This window comes from Misgurnus anguillicaudatus, chromosome 24, assembly GCF_027580225.2.
Source record: "Misgurnus anguillicaudatus chromosome 24, ASM2758022v2, whole genome shotgun sequence".
Taxonomy (NCBI): Eukaryota; Metazoa; Chordata; class Actinopteri; order Cypriniformes; family Cobitidae; genus Misgurnus; species Misgurnus anguillicaudatus.
In genome coordinates, this window is record NC_073360.2 from 31,658,455 (window position 1) to 31,681,322 (window position 22,868).

The window sequence follows — 22,868 nt, forward strand, 5'->3', positions numbered from 1 at the left end:
AGCCAGTGTAAAGATGCCAGAATTGGACTTATGTGGTCATACTTCTTAGATCGAGTAAGCACTCTTGCAGAAGCGTTTTGAACTAGCTGAAGCTTGATTACCTGATTTGCATGGCATCCTCCGAGTAACGATTTACAATAGTCTATTCTAGAGGTCATAAAAGCGTGGATAAGCTTCTCTGCATCTGATGGAGACAGCATATGGCGTATTTTTGAGGTATTTCTAAGATGGAAGAATGCTGTGCGGCAGACATTGGAGATATGGCTATCGAAGGATAAATTGCTGTTGAACGTCATGCCTAAGTTCTTAACCATGGAGGTTGTCACCACAGTGCAGCTTTGGGCAACTTGTAATCTGTCATATTATGTTTGTAGCGATTGGGTTTGATAATAAGTATCTCTGTCTTATTGGAGTTTTGCATGAGAAAGTTATGTGCCATCCAGTCACTAAGATTGCTGATGCAGTCTGTTAGCTTAGAAAACGTGTGTGTTTCGCTGGGAGGTGAGGAGATGTAAAGCTGGGTATCATCCGCATAGCAGTGAAAATTATGTTATGTTGTTATGTTCCTAATAATGTCTCCTAGAGGTAACATATATAACGAGAACTGGATAGGACCTAAAACTGATCCCTGCTGTACACCGTATTTAACCAGGGAGTGATATGACTCTTCCTCATTTACATAAACAAAGTAATAGCGATTGGTTAGATATGACCTAAACCAGGCTAAAGCCTGACCACTGATACCAACATAGTTTTCTAGTCTATTGAGTAAGATTGTGTGATCTATTGTGTCAAAGGCTGCGCTAAGGTCTAGTAATATAAGGATTGAGATTTCACCACGATTAAATGTTAATAGGAGGTCATTTGTAACTCTAAGCAGCGCTGTCTCTGTGCTATGGTGGGGCCTGAATCCTGATTGGAACTTTTCATATGTACTATTATTTGTCAAGAATGTGCATAACTGGCTTGTCACTACTTTTTCTAATATTAGAGATTGGTCTAAAGTTATTAAGCTCTCCCTGATCAAGGTGTGTTTTTTTAATCAGCGGTTTAATAACTGCTAGTTTGAAAGCTGTTGGAACATATCCTATTTCTAGCTATGAGTTAAAGATGTTGAGTAGTGGTGGAACGGGGTCTAATATACAGGACGATGATTTGAAAGATGTGACTAGTTTAGAGAGCTCATCTATTGTAGTAGGTTTAAATGAATCAAAATGTTCATCTGGTAATCTTGTGTTAAATGAACTAATGGGTAGAGTGGTGGCTCATTGGGTTTCTACGATGTTTTCCCTAATAGCCGTAATTTTGTTAGAAAAGAAGTTCATGAAATCATTACTTTTGTGTTGAAGTTTACTATTGTGTTGAAGTTTACTATTGTTTTCTATTTGTTCTTTGTTTCTAGTCAGTTTCGCAACCTGGTGTCATTCGTGCCATGACAATATAACAATCTTAGAAAACTTCCACTTGGCATTAGCCAGCACTTTAAGTTTGGATCTAATGTCAGACGTTCTGGCTCTCGGTATACAGTCGACTATGGTGTTTGGTGCCACAATGTTAGTGTTTCTGAGTATAGAATCTCCAATGACCAGGGCACTTTTAACAGGCGTTTCAGCTGGTCGTCTTGTTTGGCGGATCGAATCTGTTAGAAACTACCATATGCGTCTTAGATGGACGCCCTATGTGACTATGCCGCCTAACAGTCACCCAGTTAGTCCGCCGACTTGACTCTGATGTTTGAACCGAGCCATGTACATTTTGATAAACAGTATGCATGCTCGATACAGTATTTGTAATTTTTACATTGGCATCTGATGTCGGAACCAAGCCATTAGTCTTTCGCTTAACACTATGCGCGCTCGATACAGTATTTGTAACAGTAACATTAGCGGTTTTGCTATCCTCAACTAGCTTTCGGATGCACGATTCTAGTTCAGCAACCTTCTCAGTCAACCTTACTACTTCTATACACTTAGTGCATGTAAACCCCTCTATGCTTACAGCAGAAGCTAAAATATACATGTGGCAAGTAGTACATGTTACAATAACAAGCGGAGTCTTACCGCTTTCATGCTGGGCGATGGCATCTTTGTTTGCCCGAACGCGGTCTGCGGAGCTGCATCGCGTGGGGTGCTTGCTTGTTGCACGCCTTGGTCGCCTGCAAACGTCTGGGGCCAGGGTGATGTGAGGCACGCTGAATCTGCAGAGGCCGGGCAGCGGCTCCTCCACAGCTTCCTGATCGCTTTCATGCTGGGCGATGACGTCTCCATTCATCTGAACGTGGCCCGTGAAGCTGCATCACGTAGGGTGCTCACTTGTTGCACGCCTCGGTCACTTGTGGACGTCCGGAGTCAGGGTGAAGTGGGCGCTGTACCTCGCGTTGGATCTGCTAAAACCGGGTATCAACTCCTCCACAGCTTCAGACTCAGGTGAGGACAGGTCAGAAAAGCATATATCAAATGAATCCGCCATTAGATCGCAGAATGCTAGCTTCAGCCGGCACCGTTTGTTGATGCTAGCGGGCTATATGCTAACACTGGGTGTTTATTTGTGATAAATCGTTTCACGTGGTAGTGCTGCTCAATAATCGTCACGGTAAAGTATTCCTAGGATAAACGAATAAGTTATATTATATAAATAGGAATAAGATAGTAAGAAAAATGATTTAGGTGATGCACTCGAGGTGATGAACTCGACGGAGCTCCGATGCACGATCTGTACAGCAGCTCAGGTATCTCCCCGTATGTTCACCCATACGCCCAAAGCCAAGTGCCCAGTCTACATCCCTGTACACTCACCTGTACGCCCAAAACCAAGAGTCCAGTGTACCTAAACGCCCCTCCCTTGTGTGTGCCCTAGGGGCAAAGGCTGGAGGACTGGAAATCCTTTGTTTTAAGTATTTAAATCCCCCTAAATTGTTTTTAAAGCTTTAATAAAACTTGTTGAATTTTATTTTCCTCCTCTGTCTGGTCATTGGGGTGTTTTGGGACCTCCCCGGTGTGGAAACGGAAGGAGGAGCGTGACCCGTGACAGGGGTGGTCCGCTTCTCACCTGTGACATTTTCCCTTAGCAACACGACTCGCTGACAGCAGTTTGCCTTCATCTAGAAACTGCTCAAATAACGCGACAGCAGCGTATAAAATCCTTACAGGCACTGTCATAGTATTATTGCAGAATAATTAAATACATCCATACATTTCACTTAAAAAAGCCACATACTGTCACATAGAGTCTCGGAGTCAATAGCAAGTTCACAATGTTTATTTAGAAAATTGGAGAGAGAGGTAAAGGCAGAGCAAAAAGTCAGTTAACAGGAGACCACACACACAGTCGATGACAACAGCGTAATCACCCCACACAATAGAGGGTCTGATGCACACTCGACTGAAGGTGAATGAATGGCGGACTTGGAAGTTGTTATAATCCACTCTGGTCATGGACCGGGAATGAGCCCCACTGGCTCTCCTGATTTTGCCAAGTGGTTGATGTCCTCAGGGCAACATCATGTTGATCCTGGGACAACATTTTAATCAACCAATCAGATTTCAGAAATAAGTTTACAGTAGGGCTGCAGCTATCGATTCTTTTTGTAATCGATTAATCTAGCACTGAATCGATCGATTAATCGAGTAATCGGATAAAAAATTTGTTTGTGTTTTTAAACAACCAAAACAAATAATGCATAACGAAAATGACGTGGCTGTAAAATGTTCAAGCATTTGGCTTTTATTTCTAAAAAAAACAGAGGTATTTGGCTCCAAAAAATAAGCCTATTAATTTAAAAGTTTATAAGTGCCAGTGCCAACAATTAAGCACTTTAATTTATTAACATGCATAACAGGTTTCATGCTGTAATCTAGCACTGACATCAAAGTAAATATCTGGTTTACGTACATTTCTACACCTGCAGCATTTACGATTAGGCTACTAACATGTAATATATCATTTCTGGGGTGAGCCTATTTGCTATGGTAACAACCTGTGTGTGTGCGCGCGCACGTGCACCTGTGTTTCTGTGTGCACGCGTGCTGTGCTTGAGGAAGAGTGACACCCCAGTCAGACGTTCAGTTGCTTCACTGCATTTTGGTACGGCAGAAAAACATACATTCCTTTTCAAAAGAACGCTGCATTTGGTTTGCATCACTTGCATTGCGGTGCATTTTAGGTTAAGAATACGTTCGAAAAAACGCGTTACGACATCACGTCCCGCTGTATACAGTAAATGCATGCTGAAATTATTGTTGCGTGGCTACATAAAAGTTTAAGCATATGTGATGCATTGCGCGATCAGTCTGACTCGCGTGAGAGAGAATAACTTCCTTATGCTAAACTCCAATAAGACAGAGATTATTATTATGGAACAAAATATGTCAGATTACAAGTTGCCCATATATGATTGCACTGTGGTGCCGTTTTTTTTGGTACACACACCTGTAAAGTGCATGCGTGTTTGTGAAGGGGTTCTTTTTTAAGCAATTGAACGTGAATACGAAAACATCAAAGCTAAACATCATATCTAGTCAAACCGCATAACGACATCGCTACAAATACAGTATGGGATTAAAATCAGCGGAAGCTATGTTACCTTGTTTCATCGACGTTTGGTGAAACAGCAGTGGATGTTTTCGGTTCAGATGCTGAATGTAATGATCCCAAACTTTAAACATTCTCTCTCTGCCGTTTATGGACATATTCGCTCCGCCATCGCGCCAACTAAATTCAAAATGTACCACGCGCTATGATGTGCTTCCTGAACATTGAACAACGGTCTGTGTGAATCAGATCTCGGCGCGTGTAGTGCGCGTCATAGGAATTTAACGAGGCTTTTAAAAATTTTGCCTCGAGGAATTTTTTGAATCGAGTAAATCGAGTAACTCGATGAATCGTTTCAGCCCTAGTTTACAGTTTGTTTTAAGTTTAAGCTTACAATCAGGATTAGCTGTTTCTAGACCATTGTTTTTCATTTATCATGTCCCTCTGATTTTAGGGTTTGGTTATAGTTAGGGTTGGGGTTTGGGGTGGGTTTAGGTTTTATTTATAAAAATGTTGTCCCTGGGTCAACACAATATGTTGCCCTGAGGACATCAACCACTTGGCAAAATCAGTTCGAGCATAATCCACTCACGGAAGATGAAGGTAGCTGCTGAAACCCGGAAGCAACTGGTGTACTGCCTAAAGAGAAGGCAAACCAGCTGTACCGGGAAACAGTCAGAGTTCATTTGAGGTCAAGTTCATGTAATCCACAGGCGTGTGAACTCCGGGCAAAGACGAGTCTCCGGACGCCGAAAACCCAGCCTGGTCTCACTGTTAATACGTAGTATTTACACGTAACTTTAAACAAAAAAAAAAACATATTTTTTGTACGTTTAAAAGATGCTAAAACGTACAATATATAAGTATTTACAACATTTAAACGTAGCATTATTACGTTTTGACAGCTAAAAAACGTAAAACATTTACGTATATTTCATTCCATAAAGATTGCTGTATAATTTCTTTTTAACCATTTTAGCGATATGTTACCACCTTAACCCTACCCCAAACCTTACCCTAAACCAGTGGTCTCAAACTCCTGGCCCGCGGGCAATTTGCGGCCCGCCCTTCCTCTCTGCGGCCCGCGGCACCTTTCAACAATATAACATATTCTGGCCTGCAGAAAGGTTTTTATTCACTTTGTTTCATATTCATTTCATTTGTAATTTAAACGTTCGTTCGCATGTCGCGCCTAACAACGCGTGTTAAAACGAGTCAAGGCGTTTCTTACTTTCTAAAGTGCTTGGGAGCGGAAGTTGTGCTCCGTGGCGTGGCGTCACATGTTGCTACGCAGCCATGAGCCGCGCGCTCCGTAATTGCGAGGATAAATGCGTGATTGGACTTTAATTCCTCATCTGAACCTCGCGTCAATCATATCATTGTCACCATGCAATCAGTTAATCTGGTCGGGACTTTGTTGTGTTTGTCTAGAGAAGATTTGTTACTTCCGGGTGAATATCAGCTGTTACTCAGAGAAGAGCTGCGGTGGGGCTCACATCAACAAGTCACAGCTTCCAATTGAGACACCGCATGTATGAGGCAGAACCATAGATGTAATGCAACACATAAACTACAGATAAGAAAAATTGCCATCAAAGTGCCCAGATTAAAAGAGGAAAGATGAGGAGAAACATACAGAGGATAAAAGTATGTATACTGCTATATATAATGAAGTATAATATATTATTATGTAACGTTAGCTTGCTATGTTTTTATTATACATTAAATAATAGAATTTTAACAGTCAATTTACAGAAATATTGTACTTTTTTAACCTTAAAATAGCTCTGCGGCCCTCCGATTAAATGTCAATCTCAGAAATGGCCCCAAGCCAATTTGAGTTTGAGACCCCTGCCCTAAACCCAAACTCTTTTTATACAAAATGTTTAAATACGTAATGTATTATTTTTAAATTATGCAACGTAACGGACAGATAATGTTTAGGAAATATTAGTAACAATATAGCATTCAAAGATAATTTAAGGTGCTACAGTCCTACGCAAAACAGTTTATTAAAATCATTTAAAGTTACTGTTTAAAAAATCATAACAGACAGACTAGTGTAATCACAACAACTTATTTATTGCGAATATTAAAATCAGTACCAAAAGTAGTTAAAATGACGATGTGCTGCAGCCGCGGGCCTCTCTGGAGTAAATGAAGTAAAGTAAAGAGAAGTTTTAAAGTTATTAATCCAAGAGTTTGATCCGCGTTGATCCGGCTTCCCTCTGTCACGGCGCGTTTTTTCATTTCAAACGTACACCAACGGAAATGGAAGTGACGCAAATATGTCACGTGGCACTCAAAGAGCCAATGAGCTTTTGATATCACTGCCGTAAAGCAATGTGTCGTAAAGCTTCTTGAGGCGGGATATTTGAATTCACATTAACGAACGCGCAATCTGACTACGGTTGCTGATGAGAACTCGGATCAAAATCGCTGGATAAAGAGTTGAATTTGGATCTGTTCCTCGCAATCATATGCATTTTAAAGATGTGGATTACAGCAAATTAATAAAAGTAACATCTTTGTGAATTTATGTTGTAATTATTGCTTAGTAGTAATAATAACGTATTGCATAGAAGACAGGAAGAGAAAACGCGTTTTTGTGTGTCATGGCAAACAAAATAAATATAAATACAGAAATGCTATTAATTTGAAAGTTTTAAAATGTTAAATATTGTGAAATTCTCTGAATATCATAATCATGTCATTAGGTAAATGGGTAAACTGTCTTAAATAAATAAGTCAGAAAATATGACTGAAAACATTGTTATGTGAAACGCCAATTTTAATATTTATGAATAGGAATAGTTTACGTACAAATTTGTGCGTTTGTAAAGCTGTAAATGCGTAAACAATTTACGTATAAGTCCTGTCAAAACGTCGATATTGTACGTTTAAGTGTGTTTTAAAAGTAAGTAAATGTACGTATTGTACAACCACAATGAAACGTGAAAATACACACGTATTCTCATGAGATCACGTTGGAAAACCATACCTGGGATCAGATGAGAGAGAAAGCACAGAAACTTCAGACAGGGCAAGGCAAGGCAAGTCAAGGCAAGGCAAGGCAAGGCAAGGCAAGGCAAGGCAAGGCAAGGCAAGGCAAGGCGACACGACACGACACGACACGACACGACACGACACGACACGACTGTGACCAAAAACAATGAGCGCGCGACGAGAGACAGGACGGCGTGCTATTTAAAGGGAAACATTAACGAGACACCACCGGTTAACAATTACCGAAATGGGCTGGGCTAGTGAACACATGAGGAACCGTGACCCACAGGTAAATAAACAAACACATACCCACACACAACCACCGATCACCCAGGAGTCATGACACATACCTTATATTTAGATATCAAAAAACAATGTAAGATCTTATTTCAGTCCATTCTATGTCACCTTTAACACTGTTAACAATTTAATAATTAAAAACGTTTGCATCTATACTTTGAAACAGCTTTGTATGGTGTTTTTATTGTTAGCTCTTATCACAAAATATGTAATCAGTGCTTTCTTGTTTGGATTAAAGGATTAACTCGCACTGATGGGTCATGCACATTAAGACGAGGATTGTGTATAATGAGAACAAAGCTTGACTTGTGCAATATAAAGAAACTCACCCCAATGATGTACCGGAGGATATTTTGCTTTTCACATAACTTGATGACATTATCATAATCAACATCACTTGGGTCTCCATCAGTTATTATCACCAGGGCTTTTGTAGCATTGGGGTTCACTCCAGACGACACGTTATTAAACAGCTTGTCCCTGGCGGTGAATCAAACATCACAATTATTCATATTTGCAAACATGTAGCTCTCTGTAGATTTTAATTCATACTGTCATTGACATTCATATGAATGCCTTTTTATTTTAATAACATCAGCTTGCCATCACAGTTGTGAAAAATACTACGGTAAAAGGGTTCACTCACAATGTGTATTGTATTGCACCGTACGTGTTTGTGATTCCATTCATGTGCGGCTCTTTCATGAGTTTCTCTTTAGCGAGGTTGTTCTGATAGTCGTTGAAGTCAAAAACAGTTCGGAAAGATTTGGAAAATTGGACAGCAGCAAACTATGGCATACAGAAAGACACAACCGCAAGTACTTTATTAATCTTATTGCAAAAAATAAATAAATAAAACTGACCCAAAAAAAATATTTTCACATACTGTAGATACATTTACCTTTATGGAGGAGTTTGATTGTTTTGTCATGATATTTACGATGAAATCTTTGTTTAAATCAAAATGGTCTTTTGTCATACTTTCAGATCCATCAAACAGAAACACCAAATTGACTTCTGGCTTTGTGCATTCTGTAGAAAGATGCAAAATACAGACAATCATGTCTTACACTTTACAACTTTTGTATAAAAAACAAAAAACAAATAAAACTTGAGAAGAAATTACAAAACTCAATAAATTAAAATAAATCAATAGTTCTCAAGGGTTTACAGGGTGGATCATTTATGGATCAAACCTTGAAAACCTGTGGTGAAGTTGGAGTCCGGCTGTAACCTGCTGTTGTACTGGTAGCAGATACCATTAAGATACGAGTTTCCATTACATTCATGTCCAAGAAATGGACTGCAACTCTAGAGACAAAATATTTCAAACAGAAGAAACTTTAATCATCACATTACAAATCATCAATTAATGAGCATTGCATCTATAGTGAAGTGTCAGAGATTGGTCTGACAGAAGGCTTTATCATTGCTTTAATAATAACAAATAATACCTGTGAGAACTGTTATACTGAAATTGCACCTAGGTTTACAATACTGTATATCATTAAACAAAAAAAAAAAAAACATTTTTAATTGTGATCATTCTTTTAATACAACAATTCTGGGATAATTGATATTAAGTCGAAAAAAAATATATATTTCACAAAAATTAAAAGACTAAAAAATCAGCTCATTCATGATTTGCTTTTTTAAAACTCTTCACACAGTCAGCGAAACCAAACTGTGAACCACTTTTCATTGCTTTCAGACAAAATGCATTCAGTGACCACACTTTTTAAAGAGCACCTATTATGCTAATGTGGCCAGTGGTATAAATCACTTTTTTTGCCTTTAATTTTCACTGTGCTGAATTTGTGTGTGTGGCCCTTTAAGAGATCGCGATCTGCGCTCGCGAGATTTCCCTTTCACATGCGCGAAAATAGAACAGCCATTTTGTGAGAACTCTGTGGAGCAGTCGCATGCTGTGTGTTGTGTTGACATCCAGAAGGATTTATTTTGAAATGGTGCTGTTCCGCCTGGTAAATATCTCTTAAAACTGTTTTTATATCCGTGGGAACTAGTGACCAACTTGTGTGAACATTTATTTGTGTGTAACTCTTGTAGATGAGATCGGTTCGAGTATAATCTGCGTGATCCTCGTGTCACGTGTGCAATACAAGTGTCTGTGTAAGTTCAGTGCTTCTTATATTATTGATGTGATTTTCTAAAAGTGTTTTAAGTGCTATAAATACTGTTAAACCTCTTGTTTAATGTATAACAGTGTGTATTTGTGTTTCTTTTATCTCTTTTGCACTACCGTATTTTATTTCTTTTATTTCCTTTTCGTATTATTGCTGATTGTTGATTTGTTATATTTTCTGAGCCCGTGTGTTCAGTGAATTAAGTGAGAAAAGTTTCTGTTAAACAACCCTTTAGATTGTGTACATTCATACAGCCTCATTAACACTCAAGATGTGGTTTGGTGCTTATTTAAGTGTTTTTTATTGAGTGTGCATTTCGTACTGTGATTCTGATCAGTGTTTATCTTTGGTAAATCTCTTTTAAGATCTGGTTTTGTTACACTGCATTTTGGTGAAACATTATTTTGTAATAATCTCTTCTTTTTCATTTATTCTTGTTTACTGATGTTCCTACCGACCGCTGTAAACTGAAAGTATAAAAAACAGCAGTCAGATAAACCCCTTTTATAACAAACTAGCTATTCTGTTGCCGTGTGTGTTTCTTTCTTTACCACCCGGTTACATTTTTGGTACCAGGAGTGGGGTAATCTGACGGTCGGGAACAGTATAGTATCGATCACATCTTTGTTTTTTTTTTTTTTTTTTGAAAAAATACGGTAGTGGCTGGTGCTTGAGTTGCAGGACTCGCAGTGGGAGTGGTCAGCTGTGTGGTCTTCGTCCAGCTGCTGAAGACGTCGGCCGAGGGTTTGAGGCCAAGGGACGGGTAACTGGATGGAGAGGAGACATCGCTAGCTGCTACTAAACTGCGAGTGTGTTTGCAGATCGGGATCCAGTGACGTGTGTTTTGCAGAAGTGGACGAGAGTGCTATATGCACATTACAGACAGTATATCCTTTGAACTGGGAAACAAAAATCTTCTCACAAAGACTTTGTGTTGTTGAAAAGACTTTTAAACATGTCACAGCCAGGGGAAGAGGCTGAAATAGAACATGGTGCTGCTGGTGGGGAGGGCGTGGGTAATGTGCAAGAACAGATACAAGAGCTCAGTAGAAAGCATGCTGAAGCTATGGCAGCTATTGCCAACCTGAGTAGAGAACCAACTAGATCCTATGTATATGTGCCCAGAGAGCGCCACATTCAGCCTTTTAGTGGCGATCTATGTAAAGATGGTAGAAATGTGGATGAGTTTATTGAAGAGGTGGAAAGAGTGCTGCTTGTGAGAAACCAAACATCTGAAGATCAAGCTGATTTTGTTCTTTCTCTACTAAAAGGTGCTGCTGCAGAAGAAGTTAGGTTAAGGCAAGGGTGGCGTTCTCCACGAACAGAGGACATTTTCTTGTATTTAAGATCGGCCTTTAGAGAAATACGCAGTCCAGCTCAGCTGTTACAGACATTTTACACTCGCAGACAGCTGGAGGGTGAAGACCTCCGTACATACTCACATGCCCTTTCACAGATGTTAAATACTATTTTAAAGCAGTCCTCTGATGCTATCGCCAATGCTGGCATTGCACTTAGAGACCAGTTCATTGAGGGAGTCAGAGATGTAACACTCCGAAGAGAGCTCCGTAAATTTGTAAGGGACAAACCACAGTCTACTTTGATCGAAGTAAGGGACGAAGCGTTAATGTGGTCTCTCGAAGATACCAAACTGCGTGCTAGTAAGGTAGCCAGTAACTGTAGTGTAAACTCTAATGTTACAGAAGCTCAGTGTGCGGCTATGGTGACACCTGTAGCAAGCTCTGTTACACTGGAGGATGTTCTGAAAGTGGTAGCAGAGCAGGGCAAAGCCATAGGAGAGTTAACGCAAGCTGTTCAGAGGCTGAGTCTACAATGCCCTAAGCCTGAGTCTTTAAAGTTTCCTAAGTCTACAATGCAGCCTAGATTTTCTGATGATGGCCAACCTATTTGTTTCAAGTGTAATGGTGTCGGGCACATTGCAAGAAACTGTGTGAGAAAAAACAAACAAGCTGTTAAGGATGATGAGCCATCTTCCTCACAGCCGGGAAATGCCAACCCTTGGTCGCTCTGAGCCAGGCGATGCGAGGGCAAGCAATAGGCTCAACCCATCTGGACTCAAATCGTGATCGGTTGCTCAAACATGCTGTGGGGAAGTGTCCGGTGGTTGACCTGAAAATTGGTGGTGTGACGGTGTCATGTTTGCTTGACACCGGAAGCCAAGTCAGTACAATTACCGAACACTTCTTTAAAGAGCACTTGGCAGGTGAAGATAAGGATATGCTTTCTACATCTGGTTGGTTAAGAATTACTGCTGCTAATGGATTAGGCATCCCATATTTGGGTTATCTTGAACTACCAGTTGAAACTATGGGTATCACCCTGCCTGAGTGTGGGTTCCTGGTCCAAAAACCGTCTGCTGTGCCAGCGCTTATCGGCATGAACATTATAAGCCGGTGTAGGCAAATAGTGCATGCTCAGTTTGACACCACAATGGGTGGGGAGTTAGAGTCTGACTGGAGAGAAGTTTTCCAGCACATGCAAAGTGTTAGTCAACCAAAGAAACACGTTGTTGCACATATCGCTGGGAAGGAGACAGTGCATATTCCTGCTTGGTCAGTTTCGACGTTGATGGTCTGGGGAAAGGGGAATAGGTGTCTAGAGGGTTCATCTCACTTGTTGTTGGAGCCTGGGAAGTTTCCCCTCCCTCAGGGGCTAATAGTGGTACCTTCTCTTGTTTCCACTTCAGCACCACTATTTCCAGTGCGAGTTGTGAATCTCTCTACAGAGGATATATGGCTGCAGCCTCGTGCCCGGCTGGGTATTCTCTCTCCTGTTGAATCATTATGTTCTGGAGAGGGTTGTGAAGTAAAGTTCAAGCGAGTTGCAGCTGGGGTGGAAGAGATTACTGTGAGCACAGAGGAGAGGCAAGTGGTGGCAGAGGGCTTACCAGACTTACTTACCGAGCTGAGTTTGGGTGGAACTGCTGAGCAGCAGGCTGAACTCAATAAGTTGTTACTGAGGTACGTGGATGTGTTTGCAGTAAGTGATGAGGAATTGGGGTTTTCCGACAAAGTGCAGCACGAGATCCATCTGGTCGATGATGTACCGATAACACAGCCATACCGTCGCATTCCACCTACCCAATATGGGGAAGTCAGGGAACACATCACTAAGCTCCTTCAAAAAGGGGTCATTAAGCCTATTAGTAGTCCGTACGCATCACCCATAGTACTCGTGCGAAAAACAGATGGAAACTTGAGATTGTGCGTGGACTACAGGCACTTAAATGCCAAAACGAAGCGAGATGCTTTCCCCTTACCTCGCATTGATGAGAGTTTTGATGTGTTGCAGGGTGCTAAATTCTTCTCTACCATTGACTTGGCTAGTGGGTACCATCAGATAGCCGTGAGAAAACAGGACCAACCTAAAACCGCGTTCACCACCCCGTTTGGAATATTTGAATACTCCCGTATGCCTTTTGGCGTGTGTAATGGACCGTCCACATTCCAACGTCTTATGCAGTCCGTAATGGGGGATTTAGTATTTTAGACTCTGCTGGTTTATTTGGATGATATCCTTGTCTATTCGTCTACCTTCCAGGAACATCTCAGTAGACTGGAGGTGGTTTTCGCTAGGCTAAGGGAGGCTGGACTTAAGGTTAAGCCTGATAAGTGTAGTTTTCTCCAAGAACAGGTGAAGTTCTTAGGTCATCAAATCTCTGCTCAAGGGATTGGAACTGATCCAGAAAAGGTAGAGGCTGTAAGAAATTGGGAGACGCCAAGTTCCGTGAAAGAACTAAGGTCCTTTCTAGGGTTCTGTAGCTACTACAGGAAATTTATTGAAGGGTTTTCTAAAATCGCCGGTCCTCTCCATGACCTGGTGAACTTTAGCCTGAAGCAACAGAGTATGGTAAAAGACCTGAGTTTTGTGCACTTTGGACAGAGGAGTTTGGTACAGCCTTTGAACAGTTAAAGGAGAAGCTTACTTCGGCCCCAGTCTTGGGTTTTGCAGATTTCTCTCTTCCGTTTATAGTTGAGAGTGATGCTAGCAAAAACGGTTTAGGTGCTATCCTTTATCAACAACAAGGGAACTCTAAGAGAGTGATTGCTTATGCAAGTCGTCGGCTACGCAATGCAGAGAGAAACGATAGGCATTATAGCAGTATGAAGCTTGAACTGTTAGCCCTTAAGTGGGCCGTTTCTGAAAAGTTCAGGGGGTACCTGTTAGGTGCAAAATTTGTGGTCGTCACCGACAACAACCCATTATGTCATCTGAAAACAGCAAAGTTGGGTGCCATTGAGCAAAGGTGGGTAGCTCAATTAGCTGTTTTCGATTTTGAGGTACAGTATCGTCCTGGACGAAATAATGTCGCAGCAGATGCCCTCTCTAGGCACCCGTTAGCAGGGGAGCTTGACACTCCAGAAGAGTTTGATGACTGTGTTGCCATTTGTAATGTGATCAATAGGGGTACACCTTTAGGTCCTGACTTGATGATTGCGGGTGACCAGTGTTGCAAGGTTAGACAGATCCGGGCCTGGGAGGGTAGTCCAGGGAAAAGTGACATTCAGGAGTGTACATTTGCTCTTCCAGGTTATACAATGGCTCAGTTGAAGGAATTTCAGCTAAGTGACCCTGTTTTGGGTTCCTTCAATGAATTTTGGGGTAGCCAGAGAAAGCCTACTAATCGTGAGAGAACCAACTTACCTAGGCCTGTGTTGTCGCTGTTGAAGCAGTGGAAATATATCCAAGTGTTGGATGGGCTGTTTTACAGGGTTGTGAATGACCTTCGCTTGGGTGAGTGTAAACAGTTGCTTTTGCCAGCCTGTTTAAAAGAACAAGTACTGAGCAGTGTCTACGATAAGATGGGACATCAAGGCATCGAGCGGACGCTCGATCTGTTGAGACAACGTTGCTTCTGGGTTGGTATGTACAATGATGTTGAGAGGTGGATTAAGAGGTGTCAGCGCTGCATTCTTACCAAAATGCCACATCCGTGTATCCGTCCGCCTATGAAGCCATTTTTAGCGTCCAGACCGTTGGAAGTGGTGGCTGTGGATTACACTGTGCTGGAGCCGGCCACGGATGGTCACGAAAATGTGTTGATTGTCACTGATGTGTTTACTTAGTTTACACAGGCATTTCCCACCATAGACCAGAAAGCGGACACTACAGCCAAGATTCTGTTGAGGGAGTGGTTCATGAAATATGGGGTACCCGAGCGGTTGCATTCGGATCAGGGTAGGAATTTTGAGAGTGAGGTGGTGGCTGAGTTGTGTCGCTTGTATGGGGTTAAGAAAACACGTACAACCCCTTACCACCCTCAAGGCAATGCACAATGCGAGCGCTTTAATCGAACGCTCCATGAGTTACTAAAAACACTTCCTCCTGAAAAGAAAAGGCGATGGCCAGAGCACCTTCCTGAGCTGATTTATGCATTTAATGTAACCCCACATGCTACAACTGGGTATTCACCTTATTTCTTGTTGTTTGGAGTAGAACCCCGCCTTCCTGTAGATGCTCTTCTGGGGAAAGAACATCCTGCTGTGAGTAAAGGGCAGGATTGGTTAGCTATTCACCAGAGCCGTCTCAGAGACGCTCATGAAAAGGCGAGAGCATTTACCGAGCAGAAAGCGGCTGAGAGACTGGCTCCTCTTAACGAAAAGGTTTACTGTCCCTCGGTTGAGGTTGGGCAGACAGTGTACTTGCGTCACCGGCCTGTAGGCAGACATAAGATACAGGATGCCTGGGCTCCCATGGTGTACCGGGTAGTCGATGTGCAAGATACTACTTATACGGTTGAGCCTGTAGAGGGAGGTCCTCAGAAGCGGGTCCACAGAGTTGACTTGCGTCCGTGTGTAATACCTGTGGTTGACACAGCAGAGGCAGTAAGTAGTGTAACCACTCCAGCAGCTGTGGTTCCCTCTGATTCAGCAGAAACCGATCCAGAGTGTGTAATAGTGGAAGAGGTTACTTTGCCCCATGTTAAAGTGACTAGAGATGTGGAAGTGGAGGTTTCCCAGTCAGCAGAGGGCACTTTAGCAGTAGAATCTGATTGTGTTCAAGATCATGATGAGCATCAGTCCTCTGAGTTAGACCATACAGGTGAAAAGGGTGTTGTTCTTGTTCCAGATGAACCTGTACTAAAGAAACCTGTCCCTGCACCAAGAAGGACTAGTCGTGTCAATGCTGGTGTACATTCGAACCCATTTAATGAGCCCAGATCAGCTTGTGATCCTCTCTTAATCAGCCCTGAGGTCTTTTCTCAGGTTTTAGCAAGCCTGGGTAGCATGTTCTTCAGAGAAGCAGTAAATGAGGTTAGAAACCTGCATTGATGTCATTGAGGACAATGATGGGTTTTAGCAGGGGAGAATGTGGCCAGTGGTATAAATCACTTTTTTTTGCCTTTAATTTTCACTGTGCTGAATTTGTGTGTGTGGCCCTTTAAGAGATCGCCGATCTGCGCTCGCGAGATTTCCCTTTCACATGCGCGAAAATAGAACAGCCATTTTGTGAGAACTCTGCGGAGCAGTTGCATGCTGTGTGTTGTGTTGACATCCAGAAGGATTTATTTTGAAATGGTGCTGTTCCGCCTGGTAAATATCTCTTAAAACTGTTTTTATATCCGTGGGAACTAGTGACCAACTTGTGTGAACATTTATTTGTGTGTAACTCTTGTAGATGAGATCGGTTCGAGTATAATCTGCATGATCCTCGTGTCACGTGTGCAATACAAGTGTCTGTGTAAGTTCAGTGCTTCTTATATTATTGATGTGATTTTCTAAAAGTGTTTTAAGTGCTATAAATACTGTTAAACCTCTTGTTTAATGTATAACAGTGTGTATTTGTGTTTCTTTTATCTCTTTTGAACCATAGCACTACCGTATTTTATTTCTTTTATTTCCTTTTCGTGTTATTGCTGATTGTTGATTTGTTATATTTTCTGAGCCCGTGTGTTCAGTGAATTAAGTGAGAAAAGTTTCTGTTAAACAATCCTTTAGATTGTGTACATTCATACAGCCTCATTAACCCTCAAGATGTGGTTTGGTGCTTATTTAAAGGGGCATTCAGTAGGATCTACCCCCATCTAGTGGTGGAATTGTATTTTCCATTCAAACGAACAGTGCTTACTAGCTCCTCCCCTTTCCAAATGCGTGTTTCAACTACGGTAGCCGTTATGTAATCGCTGATCTCCTTGTCCGTTGCAGCTGGTTCACGTGTTCTGAATGAAAACGCGTTGTGGAAACGCGTTGGTAGGCTAGTGCTTTTTGTCCCTCTCTGTTATTATAGTTTATCAATACGGCGGAACGATATGGATGCCTCCTTGGACTTACCCGTTCAATGTAAGTAAAGAGGAGAAATTCTAAGCTTACAAACAAAAGTCAGATCACTGGCAGAGGTCATTTGACACCAACGAGGACATATTTATGAATAAAGACATTGATTTTGATTAATAAAACACTTAAAATCCAACTGATTGCCCCTTTAAGTGTATTTTATTGAGTGTGCATTTCGTGCTGTGATTCTGAAGAGTGTTTATCTTTGGTAAATCTCTTTTAAGATCTGGTTTTGTTACACTGCATTTTGGTGAAACATTATTTTGTAATAATCTCTTCTTTTTCATTTATTCTTGTTTACTGATGTTCCCACCGACCGCTGTAAACTGAAAGTATAAAAAACAGCAGTCAGATAAACCCCTTTTATAACAAACTAGCTATTCTGTTGCCGTGTGTGTTTCTTTCTTTACCACCCGGTTACACTAATAATTAGCACGTTAGCACATTATTGTAATATCCATTAGTACAGTTATTAAAACTTGAACTAATGCATTATGAGTCTTATAAATTGCTACATACCTCACCGATTTTTCCCTGTCTGGGAAACGCTAGGATTTAGTTCATGTCTCTGCCTCCCAAAATGTCTAGTGTACTCGGATTGGTCAGATGACCTACTCAACTGGTATTGGTCAAGTGGGTTCAGCGTGTGTTTGAAAGTTTACGCCTCTGACTACGCGTGGGTTTTCTGGTCCTGACTGAGATTCACAGGCATGAATGTTAACAAGCAGTTATATTTCTCTTTATACAACAGTTCTTTCTGGTTCTCGAATCTGATTGGCTAAGAGACGTGCGATATTGTACTGAACGTAACAGTAACCGCTTCACCATTTGTATCATTCTGCCACCTACTGGTCATTTTAGTATTAGTGATCTTTAAACAGGCTCATCTCTGAATGGAAAAACTGCACGCACACAGAGACACACACAGACGCGCTATTTTTAAACACTCTCCGTGTGTCTCATTTCACTATCTCGTAAATCAGTCTGTGACTGACAGAAGTCAATAATCTGTTTTATACATACTAAAAACATGTTTATCAGCAGATGGGGAACATTGTGGAATAAAAATAAAGACACATGCTGCCAGTGTTTTAAACAGGCACAATGATTTTCAGCATGTTACAATAAAATACACATCCACAAACACTCAGAAGTTTACTTTTTTACCAAACCACACAAGCACATTTAAATGATATGTAATAAAACAACACGTTTAATGCTTAAACTTTAGAGAAACAGATCATATGATATGTTTAAGTTTATTGAACCCCTTCGCGTTTCTGTCAGTCTCTCACTCTCTTTCTTGTGACTCCTCGTATTCATTTGAAACTTCAGAGAAACATTAAACAACATATTTATGCTTATTGTGTATGATGAGTGCGTTGTTCTCTCACTCTGTCTCATGCAGTGCATTAATCCTCATGTTCATTCAAATAAACTTCAGAGAAACATATTAAAGACACACTATGCAGTTAATTTACCTTAATATAACAGCTTCAAAGTCATTTCGATGGTAAACGAAGTCATAGTATGGCGAATCATCCTTCTGTTGAAGCTCGGGGAGGACGCCGCTAGCAAAACCACCAATGCAAGCTTGAGAGAACCGCCCCTGACAAATCTCGCGAGAATCACGACTTGCTTTACGGCAACGACGTCACACACGTTGGGCTTGTTCGGCTTCGTGCGGCGCTGCAGGAGCCGGCAGTCGGATGACGTAAAAGTGCCGCGAGAATGATCCGAGACGGCACTTTGACGTCATCTGGCTGTCGGTTCCTGCAGCGCTGCATGAAGTCAAACAAGCCTGTAACAACAACTGCACGCGCGCATTTGAGACGTGATGCTCGATGAGGGAAACAGCTAAGAAAACCCGTTCGGAAGAGAGTAGAAAGCGAAAAAGAGAATCTGACCGAGTTAGGAACCGGACAAGAGTCCCACTCGGTCAGGTTTTATTCGTTGGCGTGAGCTAATAGACAGCACTTGATGCAAAAGGGATGCTGATCTGGCGATCTTGTTGATGGACAAGTAAGTAAATCTCTTATTTGTAAATTTGTTTGCGGTCTATGTTGTATGTGGATGCGCTTGCTTGCGTATTTTTTTGCTGTTCATTCATCCAGTGTTGATAATTAGACCAGTAAAATAACTTCAACATGGGTCTAGCTAGCTTACGATCATAAGAGCATTTAGCAGACTTGCTAACAAACACTCGTTTCTCTTACATGTTTATTTTGCCATCTAAACTCAAGTGTTGTGTTGTGATGTGTACGTAGTCATTTGTCTAATTTCGATTTCTTATGGCCAACGAATAACGGCCAATGTTATGAAATAATGCAACGTATACATTACAATTAACTTTGTCAATGCATTTTGTAATGTTTACAATTAAATAACAAATGAAATTATACAGTAGACATAACGTTAGACTATAGACTGTTTACTTGTGATTAAGCTGCAATCTTGTAAAAACGTAATAAGCCAGCAAACGCGGTAGGCTACTTTATTATTATATGCCTACTCTACACTTGGCATAAACTTCTTATTATCCTATTACCATAGTTTAGTAGATATGCAGTAGCCTAATATTTGTATGAAATTGTGAAACATTCCCTGGTCATTATCTTCTGAGTCCATCTCTGCATATTCACGCCCAACACTATCCTTACAGGTACGTACAGAGTGGGGGTGCGAAATTACGACAGTTGCAAGTTTTCCCCAGTGACTCTAGGGGTCGCTGTTTGACAAAAACGTCAAACTGCATGGAATGCCTTTAAACAACATACTTGTATTGATGAAAGTGAACTGTTGCATTGCGCTCTCTCTTGTTCGTTCGCTCACTCGCTCTCTCTCACTCGCTCTCTCTCCCTCTCTTGCAATAAGGTAACGATAATCCTAATCTTCAACCGTTAGAAAGATCGTTAAAACTACAATTTATTAGATTGTAGGCTACTGTTTGTGTTTGAGGGAATACAAACGCGTCGTGCTGTCAGTCATTCTTTCTCTCTGTCTCGCACTCGAGGCAGCATCATGGTTGGATAGCGCAGATGAAGGGGCGGTATCATTATAATAAGATCCCCTAACTACGGCATGGGGGGAGTGTAATCTGAATGACCTATATATTCACATGCTTGCAGAGAGAGCCTTACCAAAACAAAGTTACAGGGTTGCTATTTTTCATGTTTTCTGGGTTGGTAGAAGCACTTAAAGGTGCTCTAAGCGAATTGACGCGTTTTAGACCATAAAACATTTTTTGTTACATACAGCAAACATCTCCTCACTATCTGCTTGCTGCCTGTCCGCTGATCAAACTGTAAAAAAACGCGATCTCTGTAGACAGCTCAGGCTCGACAAACGGCAATATCAACAAGTGGCCAAACCTACAAACAGAAACAATAACAAAGTGTTCCAGCCAATAAACGACAAGAAGGATTTGGGGATGGGGGTTGGGCGCGTTCATGAAAGCACGGACGAGAGAGGGAGGGGGAGGCGTTAGCTACGCTTTGTTTGTTTGATAACAGTTTAAACATCAACAGGAAGTGACGTCGCACATTATTCACTTAGAGAGCCTTTAAACATGGAAAAAGTCTGATTTTCATGGAATGTCCCCTTTAAATTTTGTGTAACTGAAATATTGTAAATATCATAAAATATCTTTATTTCATAAAAATAAAATATAGATGGTCTCACATTCTCAAAGTCTTGCAGTATTTTTTAAATGGTGAGTATGGATTTACAAAAATAGGTTCCTGCAAGCTATCATGGCATGTTCCCAAAATTGCCACTAGGGTGCTGTAAAATGCTGGCTTATTTAGAATGTATTATTATGAACATCAGCTTTGGGTCACATAAACATACAGCTGTCCCCCCACTTTTAAAATGGCTGCTTTGAATATTCTTTTATGTAAAAGCTGAAGAGAGGAGTGTGACAAAGCAGAAAAACGATAGCAGTAAATCAGATTGAGATGCTGAACTTACAGTGATGCGTGGGGTACCAGAAGACGACACAGCTGTTGACAAATCCAACGGTCTGTTACTCTTTGAACCTGTCAACACATTACCAACCACAACAGTATGTGTGTGTGTGTGTGTGTGTGTGTGTGTACCTGGTAATTATCACATTGTGGGGACCAATTGTCCGCACAAAGATAGGAATACCAGTATTTTTGTGACCTTGTGGGGACATTTTGAGGTCCCCATGGGGAAACAAGCTTATAAATCAAACAAAAAGATGTTTATTAAAAATCTAAAGAAGCAGAAAGTTTTCTGTGATGTTGGGGTTAGGGTTTGGGTCAGGGGAAGGGAATAGAATATACAGTTTGTACAGTATAAAAACCATTACGTCTATGGAATGTCCCCACAAAACATGGAAACAGAATGTGCGTGCATGCGTGTGTGTGTGTGTGTGTGTGTGTGTGTGTGTGTGTGTGTGTGTGTGCATGTGTGTGTGTGTGTGTGTGTGTGTACCTGGCTGCAGTGGTCTACAGGCCCTTAGATTTGTGAGACAGGTGTAAATTCTATCTGTTGAATTATTTAATGGAGCTCCAACGATGATCCTGTAAAACAGAATCAATTACAGTATACAGAGAAGCGTTTTAAGAACTTTCCTTGAAAGTTCCCAAAGCACGGAATAACGTTATGTCAACACAAAAAGTGTCCAGTTGTTTTAAAACATTTCTTCATTTAGAGAAGTCAACACACATTAACCCTTATGGGTTGTTGATGCCATTTTTGGCCATTTTTGTTTTTTATGTCTTAATTTGGTCACAACTTTCTCTGCATTTCAGCAAATGGAATGATTTTTGGTGACAAATCTTATATGGACACATATTTTGAGAAAATGTTTGAAATTTCTTACAACATTTCCATGCTTTTAACTCTTTAAAGGGAAACTTCACCCATTTGCATTAAGCTTTGTACCGTTAGAACACCAGTCATGTTTTTGAATGGTCGTGCATCATTCCCTCAGTTTCCCCTGAGAGGGGAGAAATACTGATTTCAGTGAGGCACTTCCTTCTTTCAATGATGTAAAAATCGTCATTTTGCGTCATTGAAAGAAGGAAATCCTGTATCTCTATTGAGTGTGAAAGACTACAGACACTCATTCCTCATTTTTCCAAGGTGGGGGCTATGGGTGGGACCCACTCACGCTTCAGACCAATTACAGATCAGTGGGTGGGACTTACGAAAATATACGAACACAGACGGGAAAAAACGATCAGCCGCCATCTTTATGCTAAGCTAAGCTAAACAGAAGTTGTGGAGCGAGCCAGAATTCATGTTACAATAACAGTGGAAGTTAATCAATATAATATAGAAGAGGGTGATTTCGCAAGCGTGATGCTCTAATCCGCTGTTCATTGCACCTTTATTCAATTCAATTCAATTAAATTCAATTTTATTTATATAGCGCTTTTCACAATACTCAATTGTTTCAAAGCAGCTTTACATTAATAAAAGCAGTAAAAGCACAGAAAAACGACAGATAGCATAACATAATACACAATAGCATAAGCAGTCAAATTTGCTGCGGCTATGACGCGACATTATGAGCGAGCATATTACTAATGTAACGTCGAGAAGAAGAAGCTAAGTTAAGCCC

At 41.0% G+C, this 22,868-nt stretch overlaps 2 protein-coding genes across 2 annotated transcripts in view; both read right to left on the bottom strand.

The window, feature by feature from the left end:
- The window catches only part of LOC129438894 (C3a anaphylatoxin chemotactic receptor-like), a 391,623-nt gene that overhangs the window by 300,429 nt on the left and 68,326 nt on the right, over positions 1–22,868 (bottom strand). The window lies entirely within an intron of this gene.
- LOC129438408 (integrin alpha-L) overlaps positions 1–22,868 on the bottom strand; it is a 109,588-nt gene that overhangs the window by 78,938 nt on the left and 7,782 nt on the right. Inside the window, exons 3-8 of the mRNA XM_073863010.1 lie at positions 21,734–21,822; positions 21,245–21,312; positions 9,033–9,147; positions 8,738–8,868; positions 8,483–8,625; positions 8,166–8,316 (exon numbers count right to left, since the gene is read on the bottom strand). Of these exons, the coding sequence (XP_073719111.1) occupies positions 8,166–8,316; positions 8,483–8,625; positions 8,738–8,868; positions 9,033–9,147; positions 21,245–21,312; positions 21,734–21,822 (697 nt within the window). The remainder of the gene's footprint in view (positions 1–8,165; positions 8,317–8,482; positions 8,626–8,737; positions 8,869–9,032; positions 9,148–21,244; positions 21,313–21,733; positions 21,823–22,868) is intronic.